At 45.8% G+C, this 23,369-nt stretch overlaps 1 protein-coding gene across 1 annotated transcript in view; it reads right to left on the bottom strand.

The window, feature by feature from the left end:
- Window positions 1-23,369, bottom strand: part of LOC137166536 (transient receptor potential cation channel subfamily V member 6-like) — a 55,259-nt gene that overhangs the window by 19,717 nt on the left and 12,173 nt on the right. The window contains exons 2-4 of the mRNA XM_067568307.1: window positions 5,934-6,031; window positions 5,564-5,686; window positions 2,769-2,909 (exon numbers count right to left, since the gene is read on the bottom strand). Of these exons, the coding sequence (XP_067424408.1) occupies window positions 2,769-2,909; window positions 5,564-5,686; window positions 5,934-6,031 (362 nt within the window). The remainder of the gene's footprint in view (window positions 1-2,768; window positions 2,910-5,563; window positions 5,687-5,933; window positions 6,032-23,369) is intronic.

Below are 23,369 nucleotides of genomic sequence, written 5' to 3'. Positions count from 1 at the left end.
CAAACCAGAGTAGCTAACTGAGTTGGAAAGAGATGCATGGTGTGGTGTTTCCTCTATAAAGTAAAAGGTCAAGGCCTCTGGGACCCGGGAGCACACGTGTGCATGGTCTCACGTCAGTGGATGGAAGATAATCTCCCTGGGCCATGCCTTAGAAAGCCTGAAGAGTTACTAGAGAAGAGGGGCTTGGTTTTAAAACTGCCATAACTGAAATTCCTGTCAAGGGATGGATTCAAGTCCAGTTCCAATTATGCAGAGATGATGACATCTTGACTGTTTCTGTGCTAGCCAAATTAGAGGTTTGATCTTTGGTTACAGCGTTATTGCTGCAATTCATCTGCTGAGGCACCAGCACCTAGCCTCACTAACATTATGAAATCTGTTATTTCCTCATGTTGGCAGGTTGATAGCGGACGTTTAATTGAATGTAGTATAAAAACCACACAAACGCAGCTCGTCCAAGCCCCATCGCTGCTCAGTCCTTTGACAGCCAGCACACAAAATTCATCTTGGCCACCGCAGTCAGAGCACCCCCTTTGATCTTCAGCAGACCTTCACTTCTTAAAAGGCGAAGGGAATTCTAAGTCTGACATTCTCTTATGTGCGCTACACTCCCCACGCATATGTTAGGAGAATGTACTGTGCCTTTAAGAGGAGAGCACATGTGAGAGGGAACTGGATTGGGGCTAGTGAGAACTGGCTGGTGGCAGTCCAGGGTCAGCTTCTCCAGCTACACAGCTAGGAGCATGTGGCTTTCCTTTGTTTTGAGTAATTCTCTTTTAGGCCCAGGAAAGCCTTACTTCTAAGAACCCAGACTGTGTCTCCTTCTTCTGAACTTACAAGGCAGCACGCTGTAAATGTAGTGTTGTCCCAGCATTTCTATTTAAAAAGCATAACATACAGTGCAACTGTTTTACTTATTAGCAGCCATCCAGAAATTCCACAGGTGCATGGTGTTGCCCTCTTGCCAAGTGGCAGAGTACCTTTCAGGAACCTTTCTGAGAAAGAGGGAAAGGGAAATGCAGATCCTAGTAAAGAGTCTAGTGGGAAGATAAGATTCATATAATACCGTACTTGAAAGGAAAGGGGATAGCTCAGTCTATGAAGTAAAAGCAGAAGATGGAAACAGATGTGTTAGAGTTCTTCACTGCAATCTTTTACTTCCCTGTGACTTCTGACTCATGGATATAACACCATCCTCTAAGCCACAGCACAAGACACACAGAACAAGGCAAACCCGTGCAATAAGAGATAACATGAGGACAGGAGTTTGGACTCCAGTGAGTCTTCTAGAGAGAGTGAAGACCAATCACGTTATGTGACGGTACCAAATACTGCTTATAGCACAGAGACTCAATCCAGAGGCAGAAACTTTGCATCCATGTCTGGGAAATGAGGATGTCATTGATCCTGCAAACTTAAAAGCTGCTTATCGAAGTGATGTGACATTCACACCAACTGGAGAGAGACATGAATGCCAAAACAGGACCATGGAACCTTGAACAAGCCATGCACATGAGGAGAGATCACCAGAACAATCCAGTGACATGAAAGGTCTGACCAGCGAGAGAAGAGGCCCACAGACACAGACATATGAACGGTTAGAAACACCTACTTACAAGTCTCTAACTCCAACTTTTGGACTAGTGAATGCACCATGGGTTATCCATGTGTTTGTCACATGCCATGCCAAGTGCCTGTTCCTGTACTTAATGCTGCATTCTGTCCAAGACTCAGGTAATATTGGGAGATGAATAGCTCTGGAGAGTTTATAATGATGTTAATTTTAGTCCATTTATTAATAGCTTGTCTTATGCCCAGTAACTTGGGGTGATATGGTCATACACTGCGAGACTGTTATTTCGTAAGGTATGGATATCTTTGAGGACTTAAGTTCTTCGGAACTGACTGTTCAGTTGGTTAGTGGAACTAAAGTGGCCTCACAAACTTTCTGCTTCATGAGAAATACATTGGAGAGACCTGAAGAAGGTTCTACCATCAGTACCAGAACTTGTGACAGAGGAAGACACTCAAAGACTCACTTGATAATGACTGCTACAAGCTGGTGAAACTCATGGACAGCTGCTAATAAGTCAAATGGATGGACAATATGTTAAGAGGAATGTCAGGATGACAGTATGTTTATGAGGTGGGACTGTAGCACTCATAAAGCGAATGCCGGGGTTAGATTCGCCTGTGCCCTATGTCTGCTGAGGGGATCAAAAAGGATGCTTTGTTTGCAGAAGCAGAGATGGGTGTGCTCTAAAAGGACTGAGTAGCAATTGGGCTTATGTGAGCTGTATTTGCTTGGGTTTTTTTTATACTAAATTTAATAAAGCTCCAGTTTTAAACTGTCCCAGGTCTGGGGGTAAAACTATGGCATAATAATGGTTGTCATTACGCTTCTGAGTTATTACCCAATTGAAAGGAATGGGTCAGGAGGCACTTCACAGAGCTACTACTATAGGTTGGCTGCAGACTCAGGCAGACATCACTCCACTGATCACACTTGGGTCATATTTCAGCAGGTGTTCTTCACAAGGGCTAGAGATTTAATGTTTTGTTAGAAGACAAAAGCTGAACTTCTGCACCACAATTCTGCAGCAATTGCACAGACAGGAATTCCCAGACCACATGAGGCCCTGTTGATAGAGAGAGAGGGGAACAGAAAGGGAGCAGACCATATCAGACCCAGAGAGGTCACAGAACTCAAGAGTGTGCCAGAGAATAAGAGGCTGGTGGCATTCAAGACCTTCAGACAAACACCCTACCAAAGTAGATGAGGTTGTGGCTGCTGGGTCTGAAGACATATCCAGTGGCCCGTGGTTTGTTGACATCAGCCCCCTTCTCCAGCATTGCTTTCACAAGTCTGAAGTTCTTATTCACCACGGCGATGTGGAGAGCAGTCTCCCCTGAAATACACAATCACATCCCTTTTGTAATGCCAAAATCACACCCCGTGAGCCAGAGGAACTTTGGAGACCTATAATGCAACCAAAGTTCCTTTAGAAGTGAGTAACTGAGAAACCCAATGGGCAAAGTCTGGGATTTTCAAAGAAACTTCAGGGAGTTGCGTGCCCTGCTCCCATGGAATTTCAGTTGCATGTGTGTGTCTGATTTCCCTAGAAAGTCATAGCCCAAACTCTTATTTCAGTTACATTGACTATCCCAGTGACTTCAAGGCAGACACTCTGGATTCACCCCAGCATAAAGGAGAGCTGAACTTTGCCTAGTGTTATCAGCCCATACAGCCTTTATTGTTTCTTAGCTCAAAGGTGAGAGTTGCAACAGTGACATTAATTGCCGTTACATGAATGACATTTGCAACTTCTCTCTCACCGCTTTTCATTGAAGTGTTTTAATGCCTTGTTAATTCCACTTAGGCTCCTGCTTATATTTTACACTTCTGTAACGCTTTCCAGCTGAGAATCTAAGAGCACTTCACAAATGTTCATGAATTAAACCTCATGTCAGTCTGTGTGCAGCAGCCTGGAATCACTAATCTGATTTTACAGATGGAGAAACTGAGGTCCAGAGAAATGAAGTGACTTAAGAACATAAGGACGGCCATACCAGGTCAGACCAATGGTCCATCTAGCCCAGTATCCCTGTCTTCTGACAGTGGCCAATGCCAGGTGCTTCAGAGGGAATGAACAGAACAGGCAATTATCAAGTGATCCATCCATCCCCTGTTGCCCATTCCCAGCTTCTGGCAAACAGGCTAAGGACACTTCAGCATATGGTTTTGCTATGACTTGCTCAATGACAAGATGGTGGCTAGAATCCATGTCTCCTGACTCCCACTCCTCTACCTGAACCACTAGATCATACTCCCTCTTCTCATGCAGCTGTTTCCGGGATAGAAGGAGGCAACTCTTTAGCAATGCACAGCAACAATACAGTGCTTGGTCGACCTTACAGAAAGAATTCATATCCAAATGAAAACGCAAAGGGAATTAATGAAGGCAGAAAGTAATCGCCAAACTCTAGGATTAATAACCTCACTCAGAAGGCCCCCTGGGTTTTATGTCTCATCTGCAAGATGGCGGCTCCAGCAGCACTGCACCCTCCTATCACCATGTGAGGTATTGGAGTCAGTGCTGACTCCGAGAGGAGATCAGCCTGCAGTGAACCAATCACACCACTCCCCGGAGCACATCTCCCTCTAGCACCACACCGGGACACTAGGTCCAGTAATAACCTAGATGTCAAAGCATCACCTACTGAATCAATACCATTCACACTCAGCTCTTTCCTTGGACGTTTTCCACTCAAAACTTCACCCTCTTAGCTAGGAGTCCAGACATGAGTATTGGATGTCAGCTCTTGACGTTGTGGTTGGGAATAGATTATCCTCCAAGGATAAAAGGATCCTTTTTCTAAATACACCTGCTTTTAAATCTTAGAATCATAGAAGATGAGGGTTGGAAGGGACCTCAGGAAGTCATCTAACCCAACCTCCTGCTCAAGTTAAACCTCACTTAAATCATCCCAGCCAGGGCTTTGTCAAGCTAGACCTTAAAAACCTCTAAGGATGTTAGATTCCACCACCTCCGTAGATAACCCATTCCAGTGCTTCACTGCCCTCCTAGTGAAAAAGATTTTCCTAATATCTAACCTAGACCTTCCCCACTGCAACTTGAGACCATTGCTCCTAGTTCTGTCATCTACTACCACTGAGTACACATCTACTAACAATGAGAAAAGCTTAGTCTAGCCCTAGTTAAGGGCTTCTATCAAATCTTTCCTCCCCCCTCATTCTTCTCTTCTGCAGACTAAACAAGCCTAGTTCCCTCAGCCTCTCCTTATAAGTCTTGTGCTCCAGCCCCCTAATCATTTTTGTTGCCCTTCTCTGGATGCTTTCCAATTTGTCCACATCCTTTCTGTAGTACGAGGCCTAAAACTGGACACAATACTTCACGTGTGGCGTCACCAGTGCTGAATAGAGGGGAATAATCACTTCCCGCGATCTGCTGGCAATGCTTCTACTAATGCAGCCCAATATGCTATTAGCCTTCTTGGTAACAAGGGCACACTGCTGACTCATATCCAGCTTCTTATCCACGGTACCCCCAGGCCCTTTTCTGCAGAACTGCTGCCTAGCCCATCAGTATCCAGTCCATAGCTGTGCATGGGCTTCTTCTGTCCTAAGTGGAGGACTCTACACTTGTCCTTGTTGAACCTCATCAGATTTTTTTGGCCCAATCCTTCAATTTGTCTAGGTCACTCTGTATCCTGTCCCTACCTTCCAGAGTATCCACCAATCTCCCCCCGCTTCCAGTCCCCCCACCTTAGTGTTGTCTGCAAACTTGCTGAGTGTGCAATCCACCCCATCCTCCATATCATTAATGAAGATGGCATAGGTTTCATTTCCTGGAGGTCTGTTGGGAACACACATCACCCATGGGTTGCTGAAAACACAGTAAAGGGACAGTAAAATACGAATCCCTGGAGCAGACGATTTCTAAAGGACACCTTGGAATCCGGACACAAATCTAATAGGCTGCCATATATCCCAGCCATCCCGGCAGCCTCAGCCCATGTCTGCTCATCTTGGCACTTTTACCTGCATAGAATTCTGATGTCATGGCTTTATTGACAAGTTCGGGAGCTGCATCCATCAGAATCTGAGCAGCCTCCACGTTGTCATACATGGCAGCCACGTGAAGGGCTGTCTCTCCCAGTGCACCTGGAGAAAGAGAATCAGATGTGTGAGTCACACGTTCCTCTGCCGGCCTGCTGAGATGAATCTTGCCTAGAGTAACACGTTCAATCCTGAGCACTCCCTAGCCCCACTCAAGAGTCTTTTCACCCCAACCTGGCAAGGTCACCCTTTGCTACTCCTTGAAAAGCATTTCCAACCTCCAGACTCTCTGTCCCAAGGTGTCCTCTCCTTGCAGCTATCCTGGTCACCGCCAGCACATGGAGCGCCCTACCTCTTTGGTGAGTATCACAAGCATGGCAGGTGAGTAGTTTCTGGATGGCTTGGACATCATTTTCCCTGGTGGCCTGGAGCAGGGGAGACTCCCAGATCCTGCAACAAGAAAAATCACTAGATTAGAACCTTATAATAAATACGATGCTCATAGGAAACATTGTCTTCCATGTCAGCTAAATAGTCGAAAAACTGGGATGCAGTATTTTATTACCAAGATGATAGACAACTTAGAAATGCCTAAGAAAGCTAGTCAGGCAGACACATGAGTAATCCACTTTCTATAAGGTCAATCTCTGTATAGCCAAGGGAATTGTAGCACATTTTTAAAAAGCCTTTGTAGTCCTGATAAAAATGTCACATAGGAAACAGAATTCTGGCTTTGCTGATAATTTATCATTCCAGGTTATTTCTACAATATGTATAACTCTTGAGTAGAAATTGCTAATATTAGGACATTGCCAAGTAATAGGAGTCCAATTCCCACTAGAATTCCCCACTGCCAGCCCATAGCATTGTCATATTTGAACATGTGGGCAGCATTTCAGTACATTGTTTGCACAACTGGAAAATGCTGCATTTCCGTTTCAGACTCACCAGCAGACCTCATGATTGTAGACCAGTATACACTGGATCAGTGATTCTTGTCAAAGCAGAGAGTTAGCTAACATGATCATCTCTCTCTGGCAGATAGAAACACACAATCAGCTGGCACTGCATAACACTTTGGGCCTAATTCTGATTTCACACTGCTTTTATGCAGGTGTACCTCTGCTGATTTCAGTGCAGTTACTCTGGATTTACGCAGTTACAAATGGGAGCTGAAGCAGGCCCTTTGAGTCTGAGTAGAATGCAAGCTGGAATAGTGAAAGAACTATAGCAGACAGTTCAAGAGCTCTAGACAAGCAGAAAAGCAAGTGAAATCTCTATCGTTGTAAGCAGGAATGCTAAAGCAGTTCTGTAATATTGAGTAGATACACTCTCAACATCACCGACAATGATTTTGGAACAGTCAAAGAAGAAATACCCTAGGAATCTACCCAGTTTTCACACTGAGCCCACTAAATGCCAAAACAAGACTTGGGAGTTTTCTCAGTGCTGTGTGAATGCTCCTACAGTGCAGGTATGATTGATAAAACTCATCGTTTTTGTCCCTCACTAGAATGTCTCAGTGTTTTGATGAAAGGTGCTCTCAGGAGAGAGGTTCAACAGCAGAAGATGTGACGCTGCGTGGGAGGGTCTTGCAACCATGAGCTATATCATGTTTAATGGTGAGCAAACTGTCCATAAAATAAAACAAACCAGACAAGCCTCTAGAAAACAGATTATATTGAACAAATCTCTTCCATAGTAAAAAAGACAGATAAGATAATGAGGCTGTGATACTCACTGAATTGCTCTGCAGATGCCATAAACCCCCGAGTCCTGTCTGTGTTCCGAACACAAACTCTGACCCCACTGCTTAGTCCAGGTGGAAATGAAGCCTTCGCACACGTATATGTGGATCCATTCCTTCTGCCACCCTTCTGCCCCATGGGTTTGCATGGAATCTGTGCATTAGAAGAAGTGGCAGGGACCTTCATATTTCCCACCCTTCACTATGGGAAATGGATTCTGTGGGTTACACCCAGATGATCCTAATGGACAAGCCCTACTCAATGCTGAAGAGAAAGGTGCCAAAAACCCTATTCCAGAGTGCCTCCTGATATTCAGCCTGAAAATTTCCCCTTTGCTCAATGCATCCCTATTATTCCTTGTCACTGTCTGAAATCATTCCTCATCCTCGTTGGCATTTACATCCGCAGATATTCTGTCCCCCCAGGTCCTGCTTGTTTTCTGCATGGCCAAGCAATGCATAGTTTGTACACTCCCTTTGGAAGGTGACATTTCTTTTCTTCCAAACAAGATTTGGAGGCCTGGAGTCCTGCAGAGTGAACTCTATGAGTCATAAGCCATTCCCGAAACACAGCTGCTCCAAAATGCGCCCTTGCAGGCAGGAACATAGCCTGAACCTTTTCCAGAGCTCTGCATCAACACCAAAGAGCCCGCAGCTGCAGGAAACCTCGAACGAAGCCTAAGCTCTGCCAGGTGGCAACTCAGAGGAACAATGACAGCTCTGAGGGCAGCATCATTCCTGGGAAGCAGGAGTGTTTGTGCCGAGAGAGTGAGATGCAAAACTTTTCGAGGGAGAGAGAAAATTTCTAAGCTGCCTGTCTTCCCCAGTGTTCTTAGCGCCTCCATAAAACCAGCCAGTCATGTGCGAGATCCATCTCTGATGATGATTAGGGATGGACAGCACTGTATTTGTGAAAGTGGGCAGAGCTTATAACAAAGCTCTCTGAGCCAATGATCGAGATCAAGAGGAAGCTTTCATTGACCAGACAAACCACAGGAAAAGATACATTCCTTGTTGGAAAGTTATTGATTGAGAGCTAGAGATCAGATAGGGCCGTTTGTGTGAGGAGGGGGAATTCCTCCCTTCCTTCCTGGTCTCCTACTCAATCACAGCAGATGACAGAGTGATGTGTACACAACAAAATAAAGAACTGACCCAAACCATCACCCCAAGCACATCTATTATAATGGCACTAAAAGCTTAACTCTATTTTTAAAGAACTTTTACAAATGATTTTAAGAGAATCCAAAGACCAGCTTTGTCATTCAGCAGGAGTATAAAATAAAACCCCAGCAATATAGACAGCACTGCATTCAACAAACAATAACTTAAACTCTGAACGACCCTCTCCTTGTAGGGTTGAAGCATGTTTGTGATGGATGGGGCATGCTGGAAATCTGCCCTGCAATTGCCCATGCTGTACCTGTCCTGGGGACAGAAGATTTCAGTCTCCTGGGCTGACAGTTGGACGCTTTGTACCAGTGCTAACTTCGCTTCCCTCTCTTTCTGAAACACGTCATTAAGGAGCAGCTTTGGAGTTGGCAAGGAGAACAGAAGGCAGCAGGAGTGAATCTCAAGCTGGTATCTGCTCTGGTGCATTTCTGGCCAGGGAAATGTGCACAACAGCTGCACTTATGAGCCACAGCCATGCTACAGATGCACCAGAAAGACACTGGGAAAGATCAGGCTTGGGCAGCCCCTTCAAACAGCTTGAGACTGCTGGCTGGAATCCAAGGAAGGGAGGTGGCCCAAGTGGCATGGAAGGTTACCATGCTTCCGATGAAGGGGAATGAAAGAAAGAGACAACAGCAAAGAGAGAAAGCTGAGAAGAGCAAGCAGATTCTGCCACTCTGGATGTTCTGAGATCTCTCAGAGATACCACACCCCCATGTTTTTAAGCAGATAATAAAATCTCTGCAAGAACAAAGATACAGCCCCACAAAAATTCAACTTGTGAGCAAGATTCCCCAGCTTGCAAGCTAGGTCATTTGTCTGCAGCTGTCTTATGAAATACGGAGGCACATGCTTCCTCCTGTCCCACAATATTTGCTGGTGCCCCTTATTCCTGATCTGCAGCCACTCTGTTATCCTAGCAGTTGGAGAGGAAGAGAGAAGCTTCCCCACCAAGTAGCCAGGAAGGAATTAAATGGGAACATAACAGAAGAAATAAATCTTCCAAGTAGCCAAGGACAACTAGACCTGAAGCATCCCACAATCCTGGAGACATGGCTGAGCCTGTGAAATTCAGAGGGAACTTATTCCTTCTTCAAAGGAATGAATTCTGGGACATATGTGTGATCAAGGGGTTGGGGGGGGGGTCAAAGGAGAAAAATGAAGAAATGTTGCAATGGTAAATTATTCCAATGGTTATTACTCTCACTGTTCTACATTTACGCCTTATTTCCAGTCTGAATTTGTCTAGCATCAACTTCCAGCCAGTTGGAAAGATTATTTTCTCTTCCTAGGGAGAAGCAGAGAGGGCCTTTGAAACCTGTAATTCCCAGAATGGTGTCTCAAGGTAACCCAGAGCTGTCCAGACCACCCTAGGCTTGTCTGAGGTCACATCTACTGACAGACACTAGGGCCAGTGTCGGTACGTTCCAAGTGATGGGGCTTCCACCATTTCTCTTGAGGAGACAGCCTAACAGACCCCTCATTGTTAAGAAATTTTTCCTGGTATCCAGCCTGAATTTTCTCTTTTTCCTTATTATCCTGTTATCTATTTATAGCCACGCAGGCCTCCCTAAAGAATTCCTTTTGCTCCTTGGCTTCTACACCTATTAAATACCCGTATACAATTCTCATGCACCCTTATAGCCTTATTTTTCCTTTAACAATATGCTACAATAACAATATATGTATCTAAATCAGCCTGCTGGCAGAATATCTGGAATTATCAAACTCCCTCCAAACAAGTGCCACGAAATCCTGGAGTTCCTCTAGAACAGACTTTCCTGGCCCAACTGCTCTTGGCCCAAAGGGCCTCTCAGACATATACTGAGGTCTAGTGCGTTGGACTTTGAGGTTCCCACAGGAGCTAAGGACCATCACAAACTTTCCACTGTAAGTGCAAGACAAGTTTCTTTGACCTGCCTTCTCTATCATAAACAATATCAATGTGTGTGTGTGTGTGTGTGTGTATGTGTGTGTGTGTGCAATTAAAATTAAATTCCAAAACAAGACACTCCACTGCACACACTTCCCCCCACCAGGGGAGAGGATGAGAGAACAATACATGGCAGATGTTAGTCATGTTTCTTGATGCACAACTGGAAGGCGCTCAGATACTGTGATGGTGAGAGCTATATAAGGAGCTATATAAAATAAAATGACAGCTGAAGAATTGCAGGCCTCGAAGTTTGCTGCTTAATATGGTGGGTTTAATAATGAGTCAGAGCCAAAATACACTTGGACTGGCTTCATAGGGGATCCATGCACGATAACAGAGGCCTGTTGGTCATCCAGTCCAAGAAGTAACAAATATTCAGATTTCTTTCTGAGCACATTGGGAGATCTGCAAAGATCAGCCCCCCACCAACATGCTCAGCATGGCTCCTAATGAGTGGCTCAGGGGAAGAAGATAGCCACCAGCAAAGACACATCTAGTTTGGCTCCTACCCACTCAGCTCAGAGAGGAGAAGTTTCTTAGCTGAAACATGCCACAATGTGTCTCCTAGTGACTTGGTTCAGGAGGGAGGTCCCTGCCTCTGGCCCCAATTAGGTTGCTTGTTTGAGGTTGCTAGGGTGGTTGGGAGGACTCTACTAAACTGTCTAAGTCCAGTGGGACCATCTGGGCACCAGCTGGAAACCAGAATATTGTATCTTGAGAATCTGATATAGGAGACTCCAGAAAGATCTTGTTGGTTTTCTCTTGTTTCGTGCACTTCAAGGAGGAAGAATCCTGAGGAGAAGAGGAAATTTGAGACTATTTCCAGAAATGCTTCTTGCAATATAAAGGCATCAATTCCAAGTCATCTTAGAAGAGGGAAACACCCTACCAGGAAAGAAAGGAAATGAGGCAATAGTGACCTGACAGCAATGGCATCATTGTGCATGGTGCCCGGTTAAAGGCTGTTGACCAAGTCTGTGCCAGATGGGAAGACACAGAGGGGCCATTGACTGGTGGTATTCAAGTAGCATCCTCACTTTCAAACGCCAGGGAGACAATAATTTGGATTGTAGGGGAGCAGCTGAAGCCCACAAGCCTGAGTAGTATCTCACCGTCTACACCCAGAGGGGAATCCCTCAACAGCTGCAAGCGCTTGGTAGACCCATCTAATAGCTCACAGCCAGACCCGTCATTTGAATCTCCCTGAGCTTTGATGGTTTGAGTGAAATGAACCTGGATTTGAATCGAAACCCACCCAATCAGGCTTTGTAAAACTCAGATCCAGCCCCACAACCCATCACTTCTGCCAGCTGAGTTGTTTCTCTCCATCGCCAAGATTCTACGCAGCACGTTCAAACTAGTCCTAACCACATTCAGCTGGCCCATGTTCAAACAAACACTTAGGGCAGCTTCCATGTACTCAAATACGCGGACAAACTGGAAAGCCTGAAGAAACAGCGACACATACAGTTGAAAGACAGGAGAAACAGGCTTTCAAGAAAAGACTGTGACCGTTAAATGTGTGTGGTATGGCCAAGGAAAGAGAACTGTAGCAAGGTTAGCACTCTGCTCCTTGATGGCTGTGAAGTCCCTTCCAGGACTTAGGCAGACCCTGTCTGGTAACACAAATAGTGTTCCAGTCAGTCAATCGAGAAGCTGGAGAGCCACAGAATACCACAGGTATGCCTCAATGAAGAATCCATCTCCTTTATGAATACAGCATAGTCTGGCCTCTTCCCTGCCATGAGAAATCCTCAGTAACCAGCCACAAGTACTGACAGGTGCAAACGCTAAGGAGGGAGAAGAATTGTTTCCAGGGATTCAAAGGAGTACAATTCAGAGGAACAATAGGATGAATGTGAATAATCAGGAAAGAGTGAGGAGTCCATTACAGTGGAAGAGCTTCCCAAGAGAAGCCATGGGAACTCCCCTGCTTGTGTCATTTAAGACTAGGATAAGATACTGTAGGGAATAATCATGCACTGGCCTGGAAGATGGGACGCAAAGCAATACATTTATCTGCATTTCTAATGAACCCAGCCTTAGGGCATCTAGATGTCCCTCCACCCCCTGAAGAGTTAGAATAAGTCTGATGGGAGCAAGCCTAGATTGACTCCTCTGTTGGGAGACAGGCAGGCAGGAAGTTCCCCTTTCCCCTCCACTACTCCACTTGCTGACTCCCCTGCAGCACAGCTCCAATCAGTAATCTCTTGGAGTGTGAAAATATTGGAGTGAAAGTCCTGAGGCCAAGCATGAATCAGCTTCTCCCCACATGGCCAGGAATTACCTGAACTAATGAAAACATAACTCGCCCAATGGAATCAGCCTGCCAGAGGAAACAGAAGCACAGCCTCGGCTCCACACTTTCTGCCATTTAATTAAAAATGAATGGGCCCCTCTCCAGTGTGTGTCTTGACAGGCGGGAGTCGGGTTGGCATGAGCCTCGAGGCTCATTGGATTGACTGGAGCCCCACAAGCGCCAACTTGGCCCAGATTTCTGGCTTTGCTTTCTCTCCCTCTCCTTTGTTGCATGGGCATTTGTTGTATTAACACTTACAGTCAAGGAAATGGGAGTTGGCTCTTTTTAAAGGTGACCTGTGAAGGGGAACGAAAAAAGGTCTTGTGCCTTTTCTTTTTGCTCTCTTTATGGTGGACTTGAGCTGCTCAAACATTTTCACATACATTTTATTTTAACTGAAAAATGACCTCCCCCCTTCCCCCATTCATGTTTTTTGAAAATTTGTCACCATTATTGAAATTTCAACTTTTTGTGATATTTTCCGTGGTACTTTTTACCAAAACATTTATAGACATTTTAACTAAAATGATTACTGAAATGTTTTTTGTTTACCAAAAAAGAAGCCCATTCTTTTTCAAAATTGGGGTTGTGGTAAATAAAAAATTCTGAAAGTGATTTTGATACAAGTTCTAAAATAATGTGAACTGAGTCAAATTTGAACTCTGAAAATGGAAACAAACTTCAAAATTTCTTACGAAATCATTTTCTCATTTTTGACCAGTTTGATGATGGATAAAGAAGGCCTGAAAGGATTTTAGATTTTTTATTTTCCCACTGATTGTTTTTTAACATGAAAAATGCATTTTAACATATTTAACTCACCCCCTTAGCCAACAGGTAGGAGAAATGAGCTCTTAGTTAAATAGCATCATCCCCTACTTGAATGAATTTGCTGTTGAAAATTCCCGCATGATTTCTTTGGTCCTTCCAACTGTGGAAAAAGCACTCCTAACAGATCTAACTTCTATACCCTCACAACAGCCTGTTCCTTTGTGCACCATCCACCCAGGATCTGCTGAGTATCTCAGGGTTACTCCAGCCATTATCTTCTAGTCTATTTTAGGATGGTTTATTTATCATTTTTGTTAAGGGAGTGGAATTTACTGTATCATAATATATTGTTAATGATAAAACTATTTATTTAATGCTGGTCAGTGTCCTAAGCACCTTGGTAGGGGACACTTTAAAGTATGTCCCTCGGATGCGGAACTCAGTGCACCTCCCACTTTCTCTTCCACTCCATCTTCCCCTCAACTGAAATCCAGTTCATCAGCCTGCAATCAGCAGAGCACACAGCGGGAGTCCCCGGATAAGAGTAGGGAGCACAAGTGAAAAGCCATTCTATTGCATGATGTGTGACGGCCACAGAGTGGCAGCAGAGGTCTGAATGATGGAAGAAAGGGCTGACTGAAAACTGTCTGATGTGAGGTTCTTCTGCTCTGAAAGTCTTGCTCGGTTCATGAGCACACAGAGGGTTATTCTGACTGCCAGCCTGAACACGACTTTCCTGGGGAATGGATCCGAATGTCAAGTTTAATGATGGCCGGGCAGGAAAGATCCCAGCCTGACTTTCCGAGCAGAGCCCAGGCCAAGTTTGCAAGGGCTCCCGATTAGAAAACGTGATCTTTGAACGTGTAAAAGCGCTCCAGGTTTGATCTGGAATCACTGAGCGATGAATACATGGAACTTCACAATGTCACTTTTCCAGTCAGTTTGCAAAGTGTGGGCCACAGTCTGTTCTCACTCACGTTGGCATAAATCAGGAGTAGCTTCACTGGCGCCAGTGGCTACTTCAGAATCACTCAGGGGTAGCTGAGAAGAGAAGTGGGCTCGGTAACTGGCCTCTGCTGCATGGACAGGGACATTTGTTTGAAAAAGCGGTTATCAAAGGGATGAAAAATTCACATGACATATATCCCAGCAACGCGTCTCCCACCATTTCCTTTGGGGAGACAGTTTCACAGGCTGCTAATAGATCTGATTTAAGGGAAATGTTTCCCAATTATTTCCCTTTGCTCAGTTTGATCTTGGTTTGTTCATCCCCCTTCCCTCGGTGTTTACACACATCAGATCTTTATAGAAGCTTATCATTCCCCCTCGAGCCAATGTTTAGCCAAACAAGACATAGTCAGGTTTCCAATCTCTCTTCACAAGTCAGTCCCTCCAGCCCATTAATCATTTTCATTGCCCTTCTCCAAATTTTCTCCTATTTGTCATTATCTTTCTAACAAAAACAGCGCCAAAACCCCTCTAGTCTCCCTTCCTGGAGCCTGGAGTGATGGATGACAGGCAGGCGGCATTTCAAAGGGCAAGCAGTTTTCCCCAGGCAAGTCTGTGGCTTTGGTGACACACACCTACTCTTTAAACTGATCTGTGCTTTATTTACACAGCTCACAGGGAGGAAATTCGAAGCACTCAGAGCTAAGCTGGTTTACACAAACAAGAGGCCAATAATTCAAAAGCAATTCCCCTGCTGCAGCCTTGGCAGCGCTGGAACGTGGCACTCCTGCTGGAAGAGAATTTACACGCTGCTTTTCATCCCGAGAGAACCCCCTGCCCTTGAAACAGTTCATAGAGGGATTCAGGGCTGTCCCTAGGGGGGGTGCAGGCCCGGGGCAAAGCACAGCGTGTGGGCCCCCCCGCCCGGATCCAGTGGCATAACCTGGGTCCCCAGTGCCCAGGGGAAAGCCTGCATTTGCCCCCCCCCCAGGCCTCGTGCAGGGCAGGAGGGGTCCATGGCTCCCACAAATGGCGCCACCCTCCAGCTGCCCCGGGGAGGGGAGGTCTGTACCTGCGGGGGGGTGGGGAACATGCCACTTACCTCCTCCTGCGCGGGGCGGCTGCCCCCCCACTTATCCACCGTGTGGCATCTGGCTCTCCTGCTCCAGCCGTGCACCCTGGTGCCGGCTCAGATGGGGCAGCCTCACCCCTGGGCTGGGCGGGGGGTGGGGGGTGGGGGGGCACTGGGCCGGCCCTTCACGACGCGCAGCCGGGACGGGGGGCACAGGAGGCGGTGAGTGTCCGTCGTAAAGGACCGGACCAGCGCCCCCACCCACAGGATGGCGCCCGGGGTCCCGGCCCCCTTGGTACACGACTGCCCAGTTCCCGCCAGGTCCCGGCAACAGCCCTAGCAACAGCTGCCCGACTGCCGCCCGATCTGGAGAGGGGCCCCCAAAGCGCAGGGCCCGGGACAGTCACCCCGATCGACCCTACCCTAGGGACGGCCCCGGAGGGATTCATCGCCTACTGCCAAAGTGTGGCCAGCTTTGTTTATGGAAAAGCATAACACACTCCACCATAAGGAAAAACCGCGGAGAGAACCAGGCGGGAGATGTTTGTCTTGCTCTCAGGAGCTGTCTGTCTGAGAGAGTCTTTCCCGGGCATGCAGCAGCAGGATACACGGCAGGTCATGATATTCAGAGGCTGCCCCCGACTCAGCCGCACTGGGAGGATCGCAATAGAAAGGGGTCGAGGGTGGTCAGCTGAAGTGTGACCTTGAAGCTCCCGTGCAGGCTTGAATTAGTGGAGACGGGGAGGGAAAGAGGGAAGTGTGTGAGGGAGCCCATCCCACTGGGAACTAAAGGCTCCATTCTCCCTCCATGGAAGTCCATGAAAGGTGCTGGGTGTTCAGCAGTTGTGCGAGTGAGGCCTCTGATTTCAGTGTCCTAATATAGTCTAAATAGGAGCCTAACAGTAGGCAGTCACGTTTGAAAATCTTGGCCTGAGTCCTTTGGGTCTGAGCAGAGAGTTATTCTACCCCTCAGTATAATCTGGGAAGGAAAGATAAAGATCCAAGTATTGTATTTCTACTGTATTCATGTTGGTATTTTCCATTGCAACTATGTTCCAGATCCACAAGCCTCAGGAAAGCCACAGATAGTTTGTCTTCTCCCCAAAGATGAGGCAATTACATGTTAGAGAGATTAAAGTTTTCCCCACTTGTAACATTTTTTCTTTAGCAGATGTGTGGGTACTTAAAATTTCACACCATAGCCAACTGGAGCATCACAGCAGCAGTGGAGTTAGAGCACAGATCCTCCAGCACCAAAAAGCACAAGTTCCAGTCCTCTGCCACCTTTAGTTTCTGGCAATACAGAGCCAATGACACACAGATGAGCAATTCTGCTTTTATGCAGGAGAAGACACCATTCTGGGAAGGTCATTGAAGTTCATGGAAACATCTAATAGACACCCTGCTGGCGCTGACAGAAGCCAAGCAGGGGTTATTTTCTTCCATATGTATTCATTTTTAATAAGGGGAATACTTGGGACCAGAAATCTTTGACTACCTGAACATTCCTAGCCAATACACAGGAACCACCTCATTTTGCCTGGGGACACCCACATTGGTTTGACAGGTGGATGGATTTTGATTACATGTGACGTATTAATCAGCTTTTCTTCCTTCATGTACAGAAGATTTCTAAGGAAATTATTGGCCTTTACTTTTAAGCAGTCCAATAACTGTCTTTCAGCTTGCCCATCACGGGTTACTTGACTGTACCCCTTCGCTGCCAGGAGTCTGACTTTCATACGACACGGTAAAAAAGGTTTTATAGAACAGATCATGAAGCACTGGGGTCAAGTGCAGATCCCATTGTCCTTTGTGCTGGAGGAGGAGTGTGAGCCCTGTGTTCAAGCTAAATTCCAACTTGGGGCTTCCAGCTAGCCTGCTCCCCTACATTCCTGCTGCGGTTGTATCTGGTGCTCCTGCCGTCTTACCCGGAATTGTTGTGTGCTGTCTGCTGTTAAACGGATGCCATGTTCCACCCCAGAGGCAGCCATGACACAGCCCCTGAGCCTCAGCTCTGCAGGCCTGAGTCATGGCCCTCCGTGGGTGCCTAGCTGCTGTGTAGACAGACCCACAGAGCATTCTCTCATGGGGACTTGACTTCTGTCCATTCTTGTCATTTTCTTCCTTTATCTTGATCTAATCTAGATCTAAAACTAAAGTGGATATTTTGCTCTTTGTGTATGGAAAACAAATGGCTAACTACCCAAAACAAGGAAACACGGCCCAGCCCAGTCTGACCACATATTCACTGACTGAACGGGATGAACAAAGGTGAGATCATCATCTCTGTAGACCTAGGTTCTAGTTTTGTGAAGGGTGAATCATAAAAGCTACCAACTGGAGGAAAGGAGAACCTCTCTGTGTGAAAAGCTGAGGCTCTCTCACAATATAACTACAACTTTCTGCTATCAGTCCTGCAGTGTTGCAAACTCCCGTGTTATTTGGTACTGTCATTATAGCCCCAGATCCTAGATTCATGTGACTAAGTGAGAATCTCAGCTTTCATTTGAAAAAAATGGAATTTCTAGCCCTTGTGGTTGTGGAGAAAAAGTTGAAAAAGTAAAATCTCAAGGCTACAACACTAGAAAGCAAATTTAGAAATATTACATTTGTAATTATTAAAAGCCAGTCTTGACTTTTAAGCCAATCTTATGCTTTTTGGTATCCCAATGCATCCTTAGAGCTCTATAGGAACTGGAATTTCTGCTTTGGGGGAAATTTTTCTATTTCAAAATGAGTTTTTGTTCCAAATTGCCAAAAAAAAAACCCTATGAATTTTGCAATTTCCCACAAAATGATTTTTTTTTTTTTGGAAAAATTTCAGGTCACTCAAAGTGTTTTGGTTCAATAAAATCAAAATGTGTTGATTAACATTTTATTTCAGTTTTGACTTTTAAAATTTATTTTTATAATAGAATGTAAAATAAATGTTGAAATGAAAAGTTGTTGCAAAAATAAAAAATTGAAACATTGTTATGTAAAAGTCAAAATTGAACATTTCAGCGATGCATTTTGATTTTTTTTTTTCCAAAATAAAATGTTGAAATTAATGTGTTCAAGCAGAAAGTTTGCATTTCAACTGGAAAATTTTCAACCAGCTCTACTCAAGATTTTTGCATGTGTGGGTGGCAAAACTGGAAATATTTCAAAGATATATCACAAACACAGTTTTCCCCCTCCTGGAGTTTACCGTCCTAAGAATTAGGACATGCCTAGACAGGCAGTGATCTAAGAAACCGTGGAAGAAAAGTTACACCAAACATTTTAGAAGCTTAAAGCAGGATAGGCCTGAGTTCAGCCTACAAATCTGCAAGGGATTAAGGGATGGTGAAAGGATAAGTATTTAGCTTTATTGAACCAGTTTGCCAGACCCTGGGTCTCACCGTGCCCTTAGGGTATGAGTGACACCCTCCTTCCGCACAACTGTCAGAGCCAAAGGAAAGGGAAAACATGTAAAACAAGGCAAACAATCAGTAGGTTCAGGCTCAGGCCACAACGGACAGAGGGTACGTCTTCATTGACAGCAGCAAATTCGCTGCCGTCAGATTGATCTATCCGGATCGACTGAGCGGTCAGTGAAGACCCACTCAATCGATCCGGAAGTCGACACGTGAAAACCACCCTCTCAAGTGGTGCAGTGCAGTGAAGACGCCGCGTAGAAGAGGAGTTACGAAGTCGACAGGAGTTACGCAAGCTACTTTGTGTAACTTGCATAACTCCTGGTGACTGCCGCTGAATTTGAAGGTAAGTGTAGACCAGGCCAGAGAGATAAGAAAATTGTTTCAGACTCCCCAGTGCCTAAGAAAAGATCTTCATTTTGAACTGGCCTCACACACTCAGTGTTCCTCTAATGCCTTTCTCACACCCACTATCTAGACTACAGCAGGCACCCCTCAACACGTTTTCCTCCCCCAGAACAACAACAACAACAACAATACAATTGTTATTATCATGTAAAACTTGGGAATTGTAAACGTAGGGTCGGAACTGAAGGCTGCATAGCTTTTCTGGAGCTGAAGTTGCTGCTATAGCGTCTGACATCAGAAACATTCGTTTTGATAGGCTATGTTCTCCAACCTGCATGTCACGGTGCATTAATGATCTCTACCTGAATAAGGACAGATTTCATCAGTGGAACATGCTCAGGTCTAAATAGTAGAGCTTTATGTACAGGGCTTGCCACAAAAGAGCCCTCTCTTTGCTGCAGTGTTTTGCTCTTGATCTGAAATTTCGACTAGGAAGTGCTGATTTTTCTAGCTGGTTACTACTTCACACTGATTGTCAGTTTCTGGAACATGCACTGCAGGCAACAGACACAGAGATATCACTCGCTCTCACACACAGCCGGACTAACACGCTAACGCTTTAGTTCCAAAGGCACAGGCCTCTACCTCAAAGAGAGCTTCATTAGCGAAGGCTAATTAAGAGATTCCTTTCCTTCTCTGAAAGCCTGTCACTAGAAGGCAGGGATATCACACACTCACACCTACACATACAAAGCCAGTAAAAAGGTCTTTTGCGTGAAGAAGTTTCAAATGGCTAATGTGCAGGACGTTTCCAGAGCATTCAAACCCATGCATCGGTCATGCAGATTGGAGAAACCACTCACTGAATCTGACATCTATTTCATTCATTTACAGCATCAGTGCCATTGTACAAGGCGCTGGCAAGGCCTCATCTAGGACAGTGTGCGCAATTCTGGTCACCCATGTTCAAAAATGAATTCCAGCTGGAGCGAGTGCAGAGAAGAGCTATTCGGATGATCAAGGGAATGAAGGGTATATCTGATGAGAGGAGACTAGAAGAACTTGGCCAGTTTAGCCTAGCAAAATGACGACTGGAGAGGGAATCTAATTGTTCTCTATAAATTCATCAGGGGTAAATAGCAGGGAGGATGAAGAGCTATTTAAGGGCAATGTTGGCACAAGAACAAATGGGTATCCACTGGCCAGGAGTAAATTTGGGATGGAAATTAGAAGGTTTTTAATCATCACAGAAGTGACATTCTGAAACAGCCTCCCAAAAGGTGTAGTGGGGTGAAACAACACACCCAGTGTTAAGATAGAGCTTGATAAATTTATGAATGGGATCATGGGTTGCCAGCAATAGCAGGGGACTGGACTCGATGATCCAGAAGGTCCCTTCCAGTCCTATGTTCCTAATATGTAGGTATCTTCTGCCTGGAGGCCTCTGGGTGCCACCCTGTCAAGAAGTGACTGACTGCGTGACCTTCAATCCAGTGAGACCCAGGTCAATAATTACAGGAGCAGGAATGTAAGCAAAACAACCCGCCACATATAATTAGTAAAGCTCAATACGCCCGAAAGCAGCCAGCTGAACAGGAAACCATCTGGCAGACAGCGATGACGAATGTTACTAGCACATACCCAGAGAGAAAGGGAAGAGCATGCCAGCGTAGAGAAGGGACAGCCCGCTGCCCAAACAAGCGATTCTCTACTGAGTCTGTTGGACCCACACACACCCTGTGATTCTCTCTGGCTCTTTACCTCCCAGCTCGATTAATGCAGCCTGTGCTGCCTAGTGTCACCGGGCAGGGTCTCTTTACGTCCTGGCCTCGACTAAGGAGTAATGGAAGGGAATATGTGGAACCTCAGCACAGGAAACCCCACAGGGCCTCTGGGTCCATTTCTGTTGGATGCTGGATCCTGCGGCTGGATTTGAAACAGAATCCTAAGAGTCTGTATCCCATCCCCCAACCTTCTGAGAAACCGAATCCCCCAAACTGCTGTCCATAGCGGAACCTGCGTGCTGGAGCAGAAAGACTATTTCCCATTCCCCAAAGCCATCCACTTCCTCTTTAGCCCATCCTCCAGTCACACTGGCTATAGTATCCTAGAATTTCCTTTTTTCTGAGACATCCCATCCTGTCCTACCCCCTGAATATTTGGGTAAACAAACATTTCTGGGGTAGATTTGCTAGGACTTGATTCATTTACAAGGACAGATTCCATCAGTGGAACATGTTCAGGTCTAAAACAGTCTAGCCTGATGTACAGGGCTTGCCACAAATGAGCCCTCACTTTACTGCTGTGTTTTGCTCTTGATCTGATATTTAGAAAAGGAAGTGCGGATTTTTCTAACTGGTTGCACTTCACACTGATTGTCAGTTTCTTGACCAGGTAGCTCCCACTATAGTGAATCCATGTTCTGGATCCAGGCTGGAAATGGTGCCTACTGCTGAAAGCCTGGGAACCCTTGAGAGTTCAGTCTGTTCTCATGCACCACTGTCAGTTCCTACTGTAATCTGTGAGTGCTGTAGCATGCTGGTGCCAGTGAGACACTACACGTGTGAGGGATTCCTGTCTTCCCAAGAAAAGCTGCACCCAGCAGTATCACTGTTGGCACCAATGATATTGAATCTATGTAATGATCAGGTTACAAGCCTTTGTCTTCTCTTTCTCCGAAATTTTGCCACATGCTCTTACACTCTCTCCACTGGCAGGAGAAATGTGGCACCAAGCTCCAGTACTCATAACAAATGTGTTCCACCTTCTGCGTTGTTTACCTTAGATGTAAACTTAGTTCACATGCAGAATTTGGTCATGCCTCAAATGACTTATGCTCAGCGAGAGCTGTTCATGTTAGGGTTGTGTGAATTCTTCCAGGTTCTGCTTCGACTGGGTTTAAAGTGTTTTCAACAGAACTGATGCACAGCCTCTGCTATTCAAAGATCTTCAGATTGGCATGAACCTGCTGCTTTTCCTACATTCAGATTTCATTGTAAACCCAGGCAGGGCTCAGATTCACATGGATTCAGGCATGTTCATTTGGGTTTGCCAGAACCATAATAGCACCATAGATGGTGCTTAACTGATTCAAAGTGCACAACACACGTTAGTTGCTTAATCCTCACAAAGTAAATATCACACCCCTTTTAGAGATGGGGAAACTGAGGCACAAAGCAGCAACATGACACAGCCAAGGCCACACTCATGGTGAGTCAGTGGCAGAGCTGAGATTAGAATTTAGGAATTCCTGAATCCCCACCTGTGCTAGTTGCACTAAACTGCACTGCCTGGGAAAACAACCTAATTGCTCTTTCCTCCAGACCATATGCCTAACACCCGAACCAGGATTAGCGATTGTACTGAGAAATGCATGCAAGCCCTTCTTAGATCAGTTTGAAACAGGTTCATGGGTTTTTATCCAAACTGATTCTTACGAGCTGTCAGGTTGGTTCAGCTCTTTGAAAAGCCCTGGGCGACAGAGCTCAGTTTAACATTCCCTCTGGAGCGGTTCCCCTCTTTCATTTTTATATCTGTGCATGACTCAGAGTTAGAACAAAGCGATCCCAGCGTGATAAAGCAGCAGATGGGTGGGTGTTTGTTGTTTTGTTCCTCATCATTGGCATCACCCCCACAACACACAACACAGTGCCAGGGCAGTAGGTTCAGCTGTGTCGGGTTTCAGACCTGTGCTGCTCAGCAAACGCACCAGGGACACCCGGGTCGTGAACACATGCATTTTGTGGCTCTATTCGGGGTATAGAACTGGCTCAGCCAGGCTGGACAGAACAAAGGACATTCACAATTCACGTTCTCTCCAGAATGCCGGCACAGAGCAGGTGGCACTGTTCATTACGCTCTGCACTGCGTTACTTCCCCGCTGATGCCATCATGCCATCCACACAGGGGGTCCCTGGTGCAGGTCAGAGAGGTTTGCAGGTTACCAAATTCCCTGGAACGGGCCAGCATGGGCCACATCAGACACCTGCCAGGCCAGCCGAGGAGCCTCACATCACCTTCAGGCCCTCACAAAGCACTGGACTGGGAGTCAGGAACCTGGGTTTCTGTGGCCAGCGCTAACGCCATAAATCTT

Source organism: Emydura macquarii, unplaced genomic scaffold, assembly GCF_026122565.2.
Source record: "Emydura macquarii macquarii isolate MOO-44397 ecotype Brisbane River unplaced genomic scaffold, CSIRO-AGI_Emac_v2 contig_2871, whole genome shotgun sequence".
Lineage (NCBI taxonomy): Eukaryota > Metazoa > Chordata > Testudines > Chelidae > Emydura > Emydura macquarii.
This window is presented reverse-complemented; position numbering and strand designations above follow the sequence as displayed.